Genomic DNA, 16,126 nt, shown 5'->3' on the forward strand with positions numbered 1-16,126 from the left:
GGGTATTGATCCCAAGCTGTGCTCCAGTGTCAGGTGACACGTCACTGCTCTACACTCTGACCTCTTCAGATATCTACACATCTGGCCACATGTGAGTCAGCTGGTGCACAAACACTGGAAATATGAGAAGCATGCAGTCTCTTGCAGGTACACCTTCCTCCATACTTGCTTTTAGTGCGGTATGTTTAGTATAAGGTCCAGCCGATGATGACAGATTGGATATAACCTCCACTTATACTGTGAGTGTTTGCTGAGCAAGCTACTGTGGAGTGCCCGGGGTTCCTTCCCAGCAGAGGTGTTCAGAGTTATAGATTTCTTTTTTCCATCACCTACAGTGGAATTTTCCAATCAGGTCTGCGGATGTGAACCAGGTACTTTCTGGTCAGGAGGTCATTCCTCTAACCTTCATGCTGCTGTCACCCAGTATGAGACACAGAGAGTGGACGAGATGGTTCAGCAGACTGTGGATGGACATTAGAAAACAGGTATAATGTTCCACCCACCAGCTGCCAGGAAACAGAAAACATTATTCCCATGTCAGACATCAGCACAGACAGATGGTTGACTGAGGATGAGTGTGTGGCTGAATATTCCTGCCATTTCTTTGGTCCACTGGGGACACTCCATTGACTGGCTGGTAGATTAATCTACGTCCTACATGAGAGCCTACAAACATGAATGTGTTTAGCTCTAATAAACATAATAAAACAACCAAAGCTGTGTGGATCTCAGAGGTCGTTTATGATATGAAATTTGACTCTGAGGATAATGAGTGGAGTCTAGCTGACTAATGATGTGCTGTGTTTAAGGATAATTAGTTTTGGCTCTTCTGGCAGGTTTCAAAGGGATTTGGATCCATTTTTTTATTGTTTTACAAATGGTTGGGGTGTTTCCCAGCAACTGGGTCAAATCTATTGTGCATCAGCATCTCACTGTGTTGAAAGCATGAGTGAGGCTGCAGTAGATACACTTACTGTTGCTGACTTTCAGTCCAGGGTTGATAATAATTAAAATATAATTAAATAAATACTACTTGATTGTATAAAAACGATAGTGATCCACTGTTTATATTCTTAAAACAGGAACAAGAGGTTGTGTATGACCAAAATAATGTAAAAGCTTGTTTCTTTACACCACTTAGTAGTAGTATAATGAACACGTATCAAGTAGTCATCAATACACAGGTCTCAATTCTCCAGCAGATATGTTTAATAGATCTTTTTCACTGCAGTATTGTGACTTTCCGTTTAAGTGCCTGTTTCAGGGACCTCGTATTACAAAAAGTGGGACAAATAATTAGAAGGGCCATTATAATTGTTATTAGTTACACCTGTTTTTCCTGTTATACCAAGTCAAAATGTACAATATGCCTGAAAACGCCTACATTTCTGCAATAAAGAGAACTTAACAAAGCAGCTCTTTCAGAAGTTTATTGCAATATTCGCTCATTTGTCTGCAAATAGAAGGATTGTGATGATTTCTGCAGCTGTATTTCTACATTTAGATTTGTGCCTCACAGAACACTTTGTATCCCTCAGAGATTAACACCTGACATGTAGTGTATACAGGTGTTAGCCGTTAGCACTTTCTTTAATGTTCCCATAAGCAGCACCACAGGTTCTCGTGTTTCACTCTTATTTCATGACCTTTTCAAACCTTACACTCTCCATGCAGCGTCTGATTAGCAACAGTCTTTCCATTGTTCTACACATCACACGATCCCTTCGGCTGCTCGTAAGTACAGAATGATTCATGTTTTTCAGGCTAGGTTTGGGCACTCAAAGCACTTGGTTTAGACATAATGTGTTTACTTTATTAACATTTAACCAAAGTGCCCCCAAACACAAGGCATACCTTTCTGAAAGAGGTAATGAAGAAAGGAAATGCAACATAATCTTTTAACAGTCAAACCTTCATCAACTGGGAATGCTTCATATCCTGCAGCTTCTGAGGCTCATACGTTTTTACAGGTGTTATATTTAAAACTGCTGTAAATGCAAAAAAAAAAAAGTTTGCTTCACTCATCTGCTCTAACCTACAGTTGTGATATTTTTTAATTCAATCTTCGTGGAGTGTTTCCCCCAAAGACTTACAAATCCCAGAGAAAATAGTAAGCAGGAACACCTTCACACCTCCTCTCAGGAATAATGGATATTAGATAGCACGTTTGCACCCAGAGAGGTTGTGTGACTGATGAGTTTGGAGGAGTTTGGAGATTTGTTGCCGACATCAAAACAACACAGGAAGTTGGTTGGACAACAACCTTTAAAATCTATTTTTCTTAATAAAAAATAGTTATAGTAACATTTATCTCCAGAGTAATTTGATCAATATCTCACTTTTGGAGCAATTTATTTTCAGCATCATCCAAATAAACAAATACACAATATAATATATCACTATATGGCATAATAACTTTCTGGTTTTCTCATCTTAATATTGCACAGTTAATTCCAAAACAAAAAGGTCTGATGTTGTTGCGTTTTATCAGTGAAAACCGAACAGAAAACAGAATTTGGAGACCTCCATCTCAACCAGATGGGACCTTTGGGACTTCAACGCTATAGGCTAAAAATTCGCCAGAAATGTTTCTACTGATTGGTTTGTTTTCTCTTTCTTCATTTCTGTCTGTCTCTTTGCTCTCCACTCTTTCTTCCCATCATTCCTGCCTCGTGTTCTTTATATGAAAGCCTGAACTTGTGAGGTCATAAGCTTTCTGCATGTTTGAGTTAAAATTCCGTCTATATCACGTTATGACCTGCTGAGCTGTGCATTAAATCAGCCAGTGCAGCCAGCTAATGGGAGTCAAGGTTGGAGCACTTTGGCCTCATTTTTACAGAAGTGTTGAGGAGCAGACGACACACAGAGGAAATCAATCTTGTTCCCCTTCTCTCTGTCTTGCAGTCTCAGCAGAAGTGCATTGTGATCTTTGCCTTGGTGTGCTGCTTCGCCGTACTGGTGGCGCTGATTTTCTCAGCTGTGGACGTTTGGGGCGAGGATGAAGACGGGATCACGGAGGAGAACTGTAGCAAGAACTGCAGGTGAGAACCTCAGAACCACAAACATGAGATCCACTCAGTCAGCGGTTCCCAACCTTCCTGGCTTCCAGCCCCTCATTAACCTTGCCTTGTTGCTTCAGGTACAGGCGAGACATGAAATTCAGTTTGAGTCAATGAAGGCTTCTCAAATGCCAAAACACTGCACAGTGGTTTAATACAATGATACAGGATTTTATTTTTAATACATAGTATTAGTAGTAGAATAACTATCAGTGAAAAAAATAAATAAGCTGTTTATTTCACAAAATTGTATTATATTATTTATTATTTATTGGCAACATTAATGTTACATCATAAGCCTACTTGTTAGGCATATATTTAGGCCACTGTAGTGATATATGAGCAATGCATCACATATGTTGAGTTTTTTGTCTTATTCAATCACTAATTACCAATCTTTCTTAGCTCAGCTCAGTCAACCTTCTCTTCAAAGCTCTGCAGCATTGACACATCAGGATGGGTTGGATTCAGTCTCCTGGTTGGCCAGTGACACATTTGTGTAAAAACTCTCATCGTGAAATAGTTTCTAAAAGCCGTATTGACAGGCAGGAGGAAGAGGAGGAACCCAGCTGGGGCAGTGTGGTTGGGGAATCAAGCCCACTGTGGATGCCGGCCATATCATTTTCTGAGGCGTGTAAAGCCAAACTGAGGGAGCACTGCAGCCATGGCCCTCATGACCCTCATAAAACTCTTGGTTGCGTGAGCAGCAGTACAGCCATACAGCAGGAATGTGCTGTTGTATGTGTATGATTGGCTGAAACAGCAGCTTGCCAGGTGACTTGTGACTGCATTGTGCCAAGTATTTCTGGTTCAATTATTTCCCAAAAGCCAAACAATTCATGCGCAGCCTGGTTTGAATTCATGGAAATTAGCACTTAACAGCATGATATGAAAGTCAACTACAGTCTCAACCAATTTATGAATTACAATCAGTTTGTTTTTGGCTGCTTCTGAGTCGACACGCAGGATGTGAACAACTGTGAGGGTTTTCTTAATCTACAGGAGCTACAGTGTGCACAACAAAACACTGGAGCACAACACTAATTAACTGCCAAACATGAATCCTCTGAGCGTATGGCTGACATAAATTGGGACCTCTAACTTATGCAAATAGTTTTTGAATTAAAAGCACATTTCCTTTAATCCGTTTGGCCTCGCCTTGGCTTTGGCTCTGTGGGCACTTCTGAACTTTTGGCAGTTCATTCATTCCACCAGCTTCCATTGTTAGAAACTACATTGTTTTAGAGTGCGGAAACATAAAGCAATCCTACAGTCTTTGCTGTGTTGCAGTCCAAGCAGGTGTAACCCACTGGCACAAGATATGAACTGCAGTGCAGAGGCTGCAGACCCCACAGCATGGCTTGCATTAATTTAGAGAGAGTACATGTTGTACTTATAGGACTTCTTCAGCCTGTTCCTACTATAGCCTCGCCCATGCTCTGAAATGATTACCAGGCTCTTCTGAAAGTTACTGTATATCAGACTGTTCAAGTTTAACAATATGGATCCCCAGACAGAAAGCCTAAAAAACCACTGCAGTGTGTCCTGGTGGTCCAGAGTGAAACTGGCTGATCAGCAGTCATTTCCTCTGATGCAGCAGTCTCCGTTCTCTCTGCTCTCCGCTTCCTACTGGTTCCCCTCCATTAGACTCTTATCATCCAATTTGCCATTCAGCCTCCTTGAATTACTTCCCCCTCTCTCTTTCTTTGGGTCTGAGTCCATCTACTCTCTCTCCCTCACCTTCCCCCAATCAGCCAACCTTTCAGAAAACTCTATCAGGCATCCCTCTCTTCCACTCGGGGCTGAAAGTGTAATCCCAACTTGTAAAGCTGAATTGGACTCCAGTCCTGCTCTGAAGGACCCCTAAAGCTTGGGGTAGAATGAGAGATAAATGCGAGGCTGAGGAGAGGGGTGATGAGGGTGAACCACACGGAGGGAGAAGAAGAGGGAGGATATCTGTGTAGATTTGAGGTTGAAATGAGTGAGAAATGAATAGATTCATCAGATGTTGTTAAATGATGATGAGGGAGGGCTTGTCAGATTTAGATCCAAACTAATTTCAAAAATGCTTGCTGTCAGTTTTTTCAAGTCTGCACCGTTTTCTTTATCCCATAAGCTTAATGGTGACGTTTTACTGTGACATGCATCGTTTGAAAGACCCATGAGGTGTGCAAGTGTAGCATAATTAATGATTTCATGAACTGTTTTGCTCAAAGCAAGTTGCAGTAGGAAATAGGAGACGTGATAGATTGCTGTAAGACTGACACATTTGTAATGGGGTGCACTGCTACTCCGTGCGTGCTTCACTTCCTAAAGGTTCTTGTAATTCATCAAAGGAAATGCATGTAAAGCCCTTTTCAGTCGTTGTCGTCTCTTACACCCAGTGTTCACACTTTAAAAATGATCCAGCGATGAACTTACAAGTGAAAGCTAAACACAGCCGACTGGTCCTCTATCTTGCCTTGCTCTGCAGTCATTGCTGTCCATTCACAGTATAAAAGCGAATAATGACTCAGCAGTTTTTTGTTTGTTTGTTTGTGATGTTGTAATTTAGACATGTCACACACAGCTGGTTGTTTGTTTATGTAGATTTCCCTATAATCCGCTTTTGTCCGCATAATGAATAATGCTTGCATCTCAGGGACAGGAGACCCGAGACGGGTTGCAGCAACTGAACACATAATTAATTTGATTTATATTTTTCCCTCCGAGGATGAATATTTTCAGCTACAGTATGATTGCAGTAAAACATGATTCCTCTTACGCTCACAGCAGTGCGTGTTGCTCGGTTGTTGGGGCACTTTATACCCTCTTGTCTGATTGTATCCCTGATGTACATGTGTAATTGCCTTGTGTCAGACAGCTGATAAGCAGGTTATTATTGATCTACAGCTACATTGTGGAAGGGCAGAAACAACGGTTGACAACCCACACCACCAATTTTGTGGAGCTTTGAGTGCCTCTTGAACAAAGATTTAGCATTTCAAACAGCTCTGAGTACAAATGTCCTTCCAGCAGAATTTTAAGAATGGCAGGTTGGGTCTGACAGCTCAGGGCTGTCACTTCTGTCACACAACCTTTATAGACGTAATGTATGCGCAGGAGAAACATTGATGTTATTGTATTTTACATCTTTTAATCTTCAATACAAACAACTCATATATTTGCGAGTACTGAAACCAACACAAAACGAGGAAAGCTACTGACAGACTGAACAAGCCACAGAAATTAGGTTCTGAGATAATTCTCTCAAATGAGGCAGAGCTGACTGGAGTTTGGCATTGACATCTCTGAGACTCAGCCACCAGTATCTGGAATAACAAGGCATACATAGAGCCTCAAGTGAGTCTGGCAAACCAGAATGTGAGGGGAAACCCTGGACGGTCGTGACGTGGAACAATGTCATCAGCTAAGTGCCTGCAGTCGACACACATAAACCACAGAGGATCGTTGTAAAATAAATATCTCAAAGTGGCACAAGCTCATTATAATGGATTGAAATTTACATGGTAAGCGTGTTCACCATGACAGCATTGTTTTGGTTGTGAGTGACGGAACATCGGACTTAACATTTACCTTCCGCAGCATGCAGGGAGCGGAGTAGCAGCAGCTCCTGTGATGCCCATAATAATGTTCCTTGCCGCTGTGCAGAGCCCAGAGCTCAGGGCAGCTCATGAGAGGGTGGATAATTTATATGAGTTGTCAGGGGCTCAGTGGCCCACTGTGATTTTTCAGCATGATTGCATGCTGTTACTCTAAGTGTGTGATTGCAAACTCGCAGTATTACAAGCTTTGCATGTAAATGCCATCATTATATACATGCTATAGTCATTCTTTATGGTGTTTACAGTTGAACTCGCCTCAGCTCTGTAATATATGTTCTTATATTCGGCTTTTTGTAATAAAATATCAGGAGGGAGTGATCTATTTTCATTCAGAGAGTGAGGGATTTTACCTGTACAGACACCCACACACACACACACACACACTCTCTCTCTGTCTCATGTATGCACACACACACCGTGAAGTTTACACCACTTAGGTATTGGCTACTGTGGCTGAATCACACCCATGAGTGCGCAGATGGGTTACAATGGAGAGGACCAGCAGCGGACACCACAGGCTGCAGAAATCGATGAATCCCTTGCAGACAGAAATGAGTGCCTCTCTGCTTCCTCCACTTTTAATACCAGAGCCCGTCTGCCTGTTTAAACCATTCAAAATCAGCATTCATCATACCTCAGAGCCATTAGAGTGGACCGAGAGGATGTCTATCAGAATAAGATTACATCTCCTCCTCCTCCATCTGTTCTCCAGCCTTGTTGTTCCTCATTGTGAAGTGTTTACTGTAGCTGTCCTAGTTTTTGGTGTCTTTTCGGAACAAAAAGGAGACACTGTGCTGTGCTGTGCGATGTAAATGTTAATCTTCTCTAGAATTTCATCACAGCTGGCTGGATTGGTTTCTTTGCGCCTTTGTGTTCAGTCCTCAACTCTGTGACTGACAAATGGAAGAATATCCACAGAAATAAATCCCCCATCAACATACGAGCCCACTTTGCATGTGATTCTCCCAAATTCTCCTTCTCTGAACATGCTGACTGTCATTTCCATGAGGAGAAACCAGCACGCTGTCATCACAGACAGCGTGAGTCCTACAGCTTGACCCCTGGACGCTTTCCAAAACCTGACGTAGCTTTACTTTAGCCAGGAATATATTTTCACGCTGTGAGCTGGCAACTGGCCTCTCAATGTGATGCCAGTACATTATCACCTGCAGCACATGCTCTCGCCAGCGTGCCCTTGAGGGAGGCGCTCACCAGACCTGGAGCTGTCACACTTAGGATGATCCTGCGCTCTGATTGGTCCGAGCGCTGCGATCCATTTGGTATCACAGAGCCTCTGCCAGGGAGTCCGTCAGTGCACAGTCCAGTATGTTTTACAGGCAGAACTTTGAAAAAGATAGTTTACTGGAGAATAGCATGATGAAAGCTTTACCCATTACATTCCAGTGATAGCTATACCAGCTATACATGACAATACTGAACCTCATATGCAGTTCAATGATTTACCAAAAATAGATTTTATCAGCCAGCTAAGAGAGCAATCAATACAAAACCACAACAAAGACACCCTACACTACTACACAAGCTAATTTTAAATCAGCACTAATCAATAGTGTTATATTAATATGTAATGTGACAAGGTCCGCTCGTATTGAGAAATTCACAGAGAATGGCTCCCAGTCTAATTTAACAGTATATAATTCGTAAGATGTGGATGAAATAACAGGAACACACAATCTAATACAAGCAAATACGATCTGATAAAGCTTAGCATATCATTTTAGTTTGGGCTGAAGTATTCTGATGCCTCATTATTGAAATATGAAATAAATGATACCATATTTGCCATATTCTATAGGTTAGCAGCACATCGTGTATTAATGTGACCAAATTTAATGGCACATTCAGTCATTCAGTCGTTAGTTGCTGTGCAAGTATTGTGTTGATTTGATTAAAATGTCACGTTTCATAACATTCCTAAAGGACAAGGCTGTGGTTTATAGACACAGTTTGCAATGTCTTGCTTCCGTCCCAGCGTGCACACCTTCACCATGACTTACGACAAGTGGTTTGTCGCACCAGGCACCTCTTAACTCCCAGCTCGAGCTACTGAGCCACCAACATTTCTTGTAAGATTCATACTTCACCTCATATAGCATGGAATAAATTCTCATGCAGATCCGGTTCTGCTACTTTCCTGGACAGCATTTTAGACGTGGACTTAATCAACCCTAGAGGTGCCACAGAATTAATATCTAAGCTGTTCACCTTCACTGAACACCCTCCCTCCCTCTTCTTTATGTCTGCACGTTAAAATCCGGTTGGCAGAAATCGATGTAGAAGCCAGATACAGAGGGAACGAGCGCTGGAGCTTGGTAATGGCCTGGTTCTGTGCGGCTTCAGAAATAGGGCTGCCACGGTTAATTCAATCTGTTGACTCCAGCGCTAATGCCCCTGTCATTTTAAGTCATCCTGGTGGGGGATATGTTAGGGAGAGCTCAGAATCATGGTTAGCCAGATAATTTGACATCTCACCCAGACAGAAAGCGCAGGGACGTTCAGATATATATTCAAAACATTATAATTCAAAACAACCATCGCTGAGGGCATTTTCCCCACTGTTGAACTTTTAGCTTGGTGGTACAGTTTTATGCTGAAGAGAAATACCTGACTGCACTGAATCCTAAGTAGATAATCTCAAGGATACAGCTTCTCTGTCCTCCATGCAATCCAGACGTACGGTAGATTGGTATTGCCTCTGATTTCATTATGTGCTGCTCGCTGCAACTACCCCAGACTGCTGATGATTACATTAAAATGCACCATGTGATAGCGTGGGGAGTAGTGTATACGAGAAACCAACAACACCACAGTCAGAATGAGTCACTTTTCCCTGACTAGGTGTAATTGAATCTGCATTGCTGACAACTCTGCACATCAACCTTCAATTATTCTCAGCGCCCGCCACAGGCGACCTGCGCAAGATCTAATGATGCTCGATGGAATCCTTGAGGTCCACAAATTTTGCTAACTCTCATTAAGCTAACGATCCGGAGAACGAGGAAGAAGGGTGCTGTTAGCGAATTTGTCACAGAGTAGTGAGAAAGAGGGATTATGACCTCATATCAGTGGCGCCCAAGCTCATAACAATTCTGCCACTAATGCAAACAGATAATGGCTTTGTGAAATACCATGAATCCATTAACAGCTCTCTATGGCTTAGCCTAAAGATGCTTTTTTGGCTTTTTTAGGGCCCTAACTTATTTTTTCTCTTACATCATTGTTTCTTCTTTACTCTGTTTTTCTCTCATTATTTTCCACAGAGTCGTGCTTGTGGAGAACATCCCGGAGGACGTCTCCTTCTTAGACAATGGTACATCCCACGTCCCTCTCTCAGCGGGGCTGTGCAGCTTACTGGACCGAGCTATCCGGGTCGTAGAGATAGTTTCCCCGCTGTGGCTCCTCAACTCCTCCGATTATGAATCCAGCTTCCAGCCCGCTGCCAGACAGGTAAAACCAGAGCAAGCCAACAGAGACTTGACTCTGCGGGAGTTGTTTATTTAAAATTTTCTGTCTGCTTTATCTCTTCTCTGTCTCCACTTGTGTGTGCCTTAGTTTGCATTGGCCTCTTTGCCTCCTCTACATATTAACCAGTGGCAGAAGAAGAAGCACTCAGGTGCATTTCAGTAAAAGTACCAAAACAACTATGTCAAGACGCTCTTTAACAAGAAAAGGTCCTTTATTAAGTAAAAGTGTAGTAGTCTTATCAGCAAACTGGTATGAAATGATCAGATTGTTCATGATGCATCACATTTACTGTTGTAGCTGTTCGAGGTGGAGCTATTAATCGTTTAGTCTAAAATGTCAAAATGAATGTGCAAAATTATCACAATTTCCCAGAGCCCGCAGTGACATCATATGATTACTTGAAAAATTACTTAAATGATTAATTGATCATGACAACAAATTTTCTTTAGATCGGCCAATCAATTAATCAACTAATCATTGCAGCTTTGCTTTATACAGTCAGACAGTTTTGTCCAGTGGTCCCGGACATAGTGGTCAGGCCCCCTCACAAGAGAAGGGGGTTGTGAGATGATTAATGGGTAAGAAAGAGAAACCAAGTTCTGCTTCGAAAACTTGTTCTTGCTTTTTTTGTAATTTCTCTAATCTTTCTAAAATATTGGATCATTTTACCTCTTGAATTTTTCTTCTTGATATTTTCAAATGAAACCATAAAATCATTGTGTGGTGGAACTGCCAACAACTCATAGACAGCTGACATGACAGGGGGTTCAACTTTACCTCACCCTAAATTTAACCCAACCTAACCTTACCATTAACCTTAACCTTAACCTCAACCCTAACCTTAACCTTAACCTTAACCCAAGTCTTTACCCTAAAATGGAATCATTTACAGTATAGGGACTTGTGTTTTGTCTGTCTCCACAGCATGAGTATACACGTATACACACACACACACTTCTGCTTTAAAAATTTGAGTATGTCTAGACTAATCAAAGCCTGATGCTGTTGGCTGGAAAGTAATATCTCCTTTAGAGACCTCGGGGCAGAAAAGAAGTAATGGCCTTTCAGCCTGCAGCAATCTCAGCAAACAGCTGCCATTAAAGACACCTCATTCAGAGGCAGGCTGGAAACTGGATACTGTAAAGTCATAGATACAAGAGGCGGAGATGCTCTTGTAGCAGATGTGTGCACTGCTGTGTGTTTGCATCTGTTTCTGTCTTCTTAAAATATCGAGAACATCAGGTGAAGAGACATACGATCATAATCACTGGACATTTTGTGAAGCCACACTGAGAAGAATCGAATATTTTAAAGTGTCAAACTCGACTCTGTGACACCCAAAAGTTCAGCAACTTTTTCTCACAAACGAATGTTTTTAAAAGAGCAACGTAAGCTATATTGCCTCAAATCATAAAAAATGGAAGGAAGTCAAGAGACTGAAGAATCATGACCCATTTCAAACAGGTTCTTACATTTTTCTGCAGTAAAAGCCAGAAGGCAAACTCGCAATATCACCAAATGTAAGACTTCCGCTTGGAATAATTACAAACTCAGAAATGTGTATATAGCACAACATATGCAGGGCAGACTATATTGTACACTTTAAAGGGTACTTCAGTGGTTTAGTATTGCAGCTCATCTCATAAAAATGGGGGGCCTACAAGACTTAAACTAGAATCATCACCACTGAAGCAGTAGAGATATTGTGATTTAGGCAGAAGATAGATTAAAGCCTCAGAAACTTAATTATGCATAAGTTTGAGCCATAATATAATTCAAACAAGCGAGTTGTACAAAGATTCACTCTCTTGAATGGGGAATGACTCGCTTTTGGAGCTAGCCTCCAGTGGCCATTTGAGGAACTGCAGTTTTTGGCAGGAGGTTGCCACTTAATCTCAAAACTTAATCTACATCTCATTTGTGATTTTCTGCATTTTTTATTGCATTTTGCTGGAAAAAATGGATCTGAAAAGCCATTGAATTAAAATGAAGGTTTCTGCATACAGTCACGCATCGTTTCTGGGATTTATTGTTATTATTTTGCTTTTATTTATCATAGCTGTAAGTATGTAGTTAGGTACTTAGAATGAGCAGAGGTAGCTATCATGACTGCATAAACAAAGAAAAGTGTCAACCACAAATGAGAATACTTGATCTATCACAGTTGCTGGCTGCGGATACGAGACCTCTGGGAAATGTAAAACAAAAATAAAAGGCTGCTGATTCATGTGTGAATTCACAGTGCGTGAATTTCGTGTGACACCAGAGGTTTTGTGATGTGTGTCCCCTCAGGGCAGGGCGCTGCTGTCCAGGCTGCAGGGGCTGAAGGCAAAAGGGATCCAGCTGAAGATCTCCAGCGGGATGATCGACTCGGCTGAGCTCGGCACACTCGCCAAACACAGTCAGCTCTCACCGTATTACACATTCTGTGTGTCTGTGTTCAAACATGCTGCAGCTTAGCTCTGTCTGTTTGTTCTGTTCAATGCTCTCTCCCTATTTGTCCTGCTCAGCTCCTTCACTCTGCCTCCATCTTTCCCTTCATCTGTCTCTGTGTTTCATTTTCTTGTTGATCCTGTTTCTCTCTGCGGCCAGATCTGCTGTTATCTTTCTCCTTGTCTCACGTGTAGCTTCATTTATTCCTGTCTTTCTTTTTCTTCCTTACTCTTTTCGCTCTATTTGTCTTTCCCTCTCGCGCTCCATTTCTAGATGCCGAGGTCCACTATGTGAACACGACAGCGCTGACCAAAGGCCACCTCCTCTCCTCCTTCTGGGTGGTCGACAGGAGACATTTCTACATCGGCAGCGCCAACATGGACTGGAGATCACTGGCCACAGTATCCAAGACCCACCACCCACCACAGCATGCAGACAAACACACATCCAGTCCTTCTACACACACACTCCCATACTTACAGATGTGCATACTCACCCACATTTGCGAAAATGCAACTGCATTGTAATACAAATTATGCTCATTTACACCTTCTGCTGGCATTTTGTATGCAACAGATTTATATGAGACTTGATTACATAAATTCTGAGATTCAGTTGATATATTTACTGACACATTCTACACATGCATGCTTGCATATATGTTAAAGTTATGAACCTTATCCAAACACATTTGTGCAGAGTGTGAGATCATATTTGTGTATACGTTTCGTGTCTTCTGCTTCAAAAAGTCACAGATGGGGTGGAGTGGATTTGTTGGGGCTTTTAGTGGGGGCATGCAAGGTGGCATCCAAAAATAGAAACTGGCCATTCTTTCATCTTACTCTTCAAAGCTGAGTGTGTTGCACGGTTCATTAAAGCGGCGGACACCCTTTGGTAGGCAGCTTCAGCTATCTTTAGACACCCAGAGATACAAAGGGCTTTGATTTGGGATGAATTGCAAGGCACTCAAGGTGGCCACCCGAACTCCAAACTTATTTGGACATTATTTTCAAATGCATCCTGATGTAAGTTGGCCGAATATGAAGTCAGATTATGGGCTGTATTTTAAGTCCATTTCAGACATGTTGTTGTTTTTTGAGAGAGAGAATGAGACAGAATAGTGTAAAATATTACTTTAAGAAGTCTGATTTAAGCTTTGTTTAGGAATACTTTGCTCATGTAGACACTGCAGGGAGATAACGAAGAGAGAGACAGAGAGGGCAATTAGGAGGTACAAGCTGAGAACCAGATTTTGCGAAGTGCTTCTTTGAAATGAAAATGCAGCAGAGAGCAAAGAAAGAAAATTTGGAGGAGAGAAAAGCAAGAGTGTCTTCTCATTCTCTGCTGTTGCTGTTGTTGCTGTAATAGGTTGTGATTTGTGGACAATATGGCCTGACACGGAGAAGGCGCTGTCTGTCTGTCTGTCTGTCTGTCTGTGTGTGTGTGTGTGTGTGTGTGTGTGTGTGTGTGTGTGTGTGTGTGTGTGGGCGTATTGAAAAGGTAAAAAACAGACAGGTTAAGATTACCGGTAGAGATGATGGGCAGCATTTTTGTTGAAGATCTTGAAAGAAATGGGGATAATGCTGATGTAAATGATGGCCGCCTCCTGGATTACGGTGATCTAACTGAGATCTTTGTTCTCAGAGGAAGGAGCTGGGTGTGTTGGTGTACAACTGCAGCTGTTTGGCTCTGGACCTCCACAGAGTGTTCAGCCTCTACTGGGGGCTCCAGTATAAAGATTTCATCCCCTCCTTCTGGTCCAAGCGCCTTTTTGCCCTCTTCAACAAGGACGCACCGCTGGAGCTCACTCTCAACAGCACAAAGGCTCAGGCCTACATCTCTGTAAGTCACAGTTGTAGCATTAGTTTGTACTCAAAACCCTTGTTTTATCATAGCATTGCTTTCACTATGTAGCAATTCCTGGTGGATACATGAAGGGCAAGGTCAACGTGCATAACAGGCATTTTGTACGGTACATTTGAACTGGATGTTGGAGTAGCCTGTTCAAACGTGAGCTGCAGTGCCTGCTTCAATTTTCCTTTTTTTGCAGCATTTTGACATCTTAAATGAGGAAAAGCACAGGTGCAATTAATAAAATTAATAATGACTGCATGACATTTAGATGAGTTAGTTTCAGAGCGTTGGTATTGTTGTCAGGCCTCACTGGGATTCTTAATAGTCAATGAAATTTGTTTCAGCTGTATGTTTTCTGTCAACACAAGTCAAACCAAAGCTGTGCTTTCCTCATTCACTCTCTTTTTTGTGGATGTGGCCTCCATTGCACAAAATGTACAGCTAATCTTCCACTTTAACTGAGTAACAGAGACATCAGAATGCCACTCCCACCACACAGACCTCCCACCACACAGACATTATCCCAGTCCCAGCGACATTATCAGAAATCTAGTCCCAGGTAGCCTACCAATAATTGTAGAAGCTTTTGTTCAGGCTTCTGATTGGCCAACTTGGCTTTAGGTTTAGGCTTATATTGCACCCTGTTGGTTTTGCTCATGCTGCCTTTCATATGGATGCCAATTTTCTAAACAGTGCTTGTGTGGATAAGTTTTTTTTTTTTTTTTTTTTTGAGAAAACCTGAGTACAGGTGGACTAGGCATGAGCGAAAAGCAGTCTAATCAGGCAAAATAAGTGAGAACACCTGTGTGGGTGTAGCATGGTTGTGTAGGGTCTTTAAATGGAGCAAAATCATTGTTAATGTTATCTGTTCCACCTGTGCTTTTCCTGCTATAACAAGTCAAAATGTTTGCTGTGAAATGTTTATTATCAGACACAGTTATATCAGCTGAAGATCGGATATTCATGTTTTTAACAAGGGACTCAATGTGCATGTGTGCAGCACAGTTAAGCGTAGCAGCCGTCTCTAGTGGAGGTGACAGTGAGGTGGGAGAGTAAATTTTTCATACCGGGTGTCTCATCAGGACACTGTGTCTCTCGGTGTCGTCTTCTTCCTGGGGATGAGTGATGGTGATGTCACCTTTCCCGCAGCAGGAAACATTCGAATTGCTTGGCCTGTACATCTCTGGAAGATTAATATAACACAAAATCGCACTCAAAGCACATACACGCAGTTAAGCATTCACAGGTGCCTGTCAGCAAGAAGTTAAAACTGAACCTTCAAGGCTTTTCAAACATACAAGAGATGCACAAACACACACACATAAAACAAAAGCAATGAAATCCTAATGGACATTTAGGTGAACAACAATGATGACAAGAGCTCAGTTTGTTGTGATGATGATAACAGGGTTAATAGTCTTGATGCTAATTGTCTGCTGTTCTCGCTGGCAGAGCTCACCAGATGTTTTCATCCCCAAAGATCGTAGCAACGATCTTGAAGCCATTTCCAGGGTCATCCAGGAGGCTCGCCATTTCATATACATCTCTATCATCGACTACCTGCCCCTCCTGAGCAGAAACGCTCACAGGTTAGAGCCACTGCACCTCTGTCAGAGTTGATTGGAATCATTAAAAGTTTGGATGCCTTGCTTTGATTCAAGTGATTAAACTCTGTGTACGCCTGCGTGT

The 16,126-nt window shown here is 42.0% G+C and overlaps 1 protein-coding gene across 1 annotated transcript in view; it reads left to right on the forward strand.

Moving 5' to 3' along the window:
• Nucleotides 1–16,126, forward strand: part of LOC121614141 (inactive phospholipase D5-like) — a 58,970-nt gene that overhangs the window by 40,674 nt on the left and 2,170 nt on the right. Inside the window, exons 2-7 of the mRNA XM_041947931.1 lie at nt 2,905–3,041; nt 9,946–10,132; nt 12,443–12,551; nt 12,857–12,984; nt 14,228–14,425; nt 15,890–16,026. Of these exons, the coding sequence (XP_041803865.1) occupies nt 2,905–3,041; nt 9,946–10,132; nt 12,443–12,551; nt 12,857–12,984; nt 14,228–14,425; nt 15,890–16,026 (896 nt within the window). The remainder of the gene's footprint in view (nt 1–2,904; nt 3,042–9,945; nt 10,133–12,442; nt 12,552–12,856; nt 12,985–14,227; nt 14,426–15,889; nt 16,027–16,126) is intronic.

The sequence above is a fragment of the Chelmon rostratus genome, chromosome 11 (genome assembly GCF_017976325.1).
Source record: "Chelmon rostratus isolate fCheRos1 chromosome 11, fCheRos1.pri, whole genome shotgun sequence".
Classification (NCBI taxonomy): Eukaryota; Metazoa; Chordata; class Actinopteri; order Chaetodontiformes; family Chaetodontidae; genus Chelmon; species Chelmon rostratus.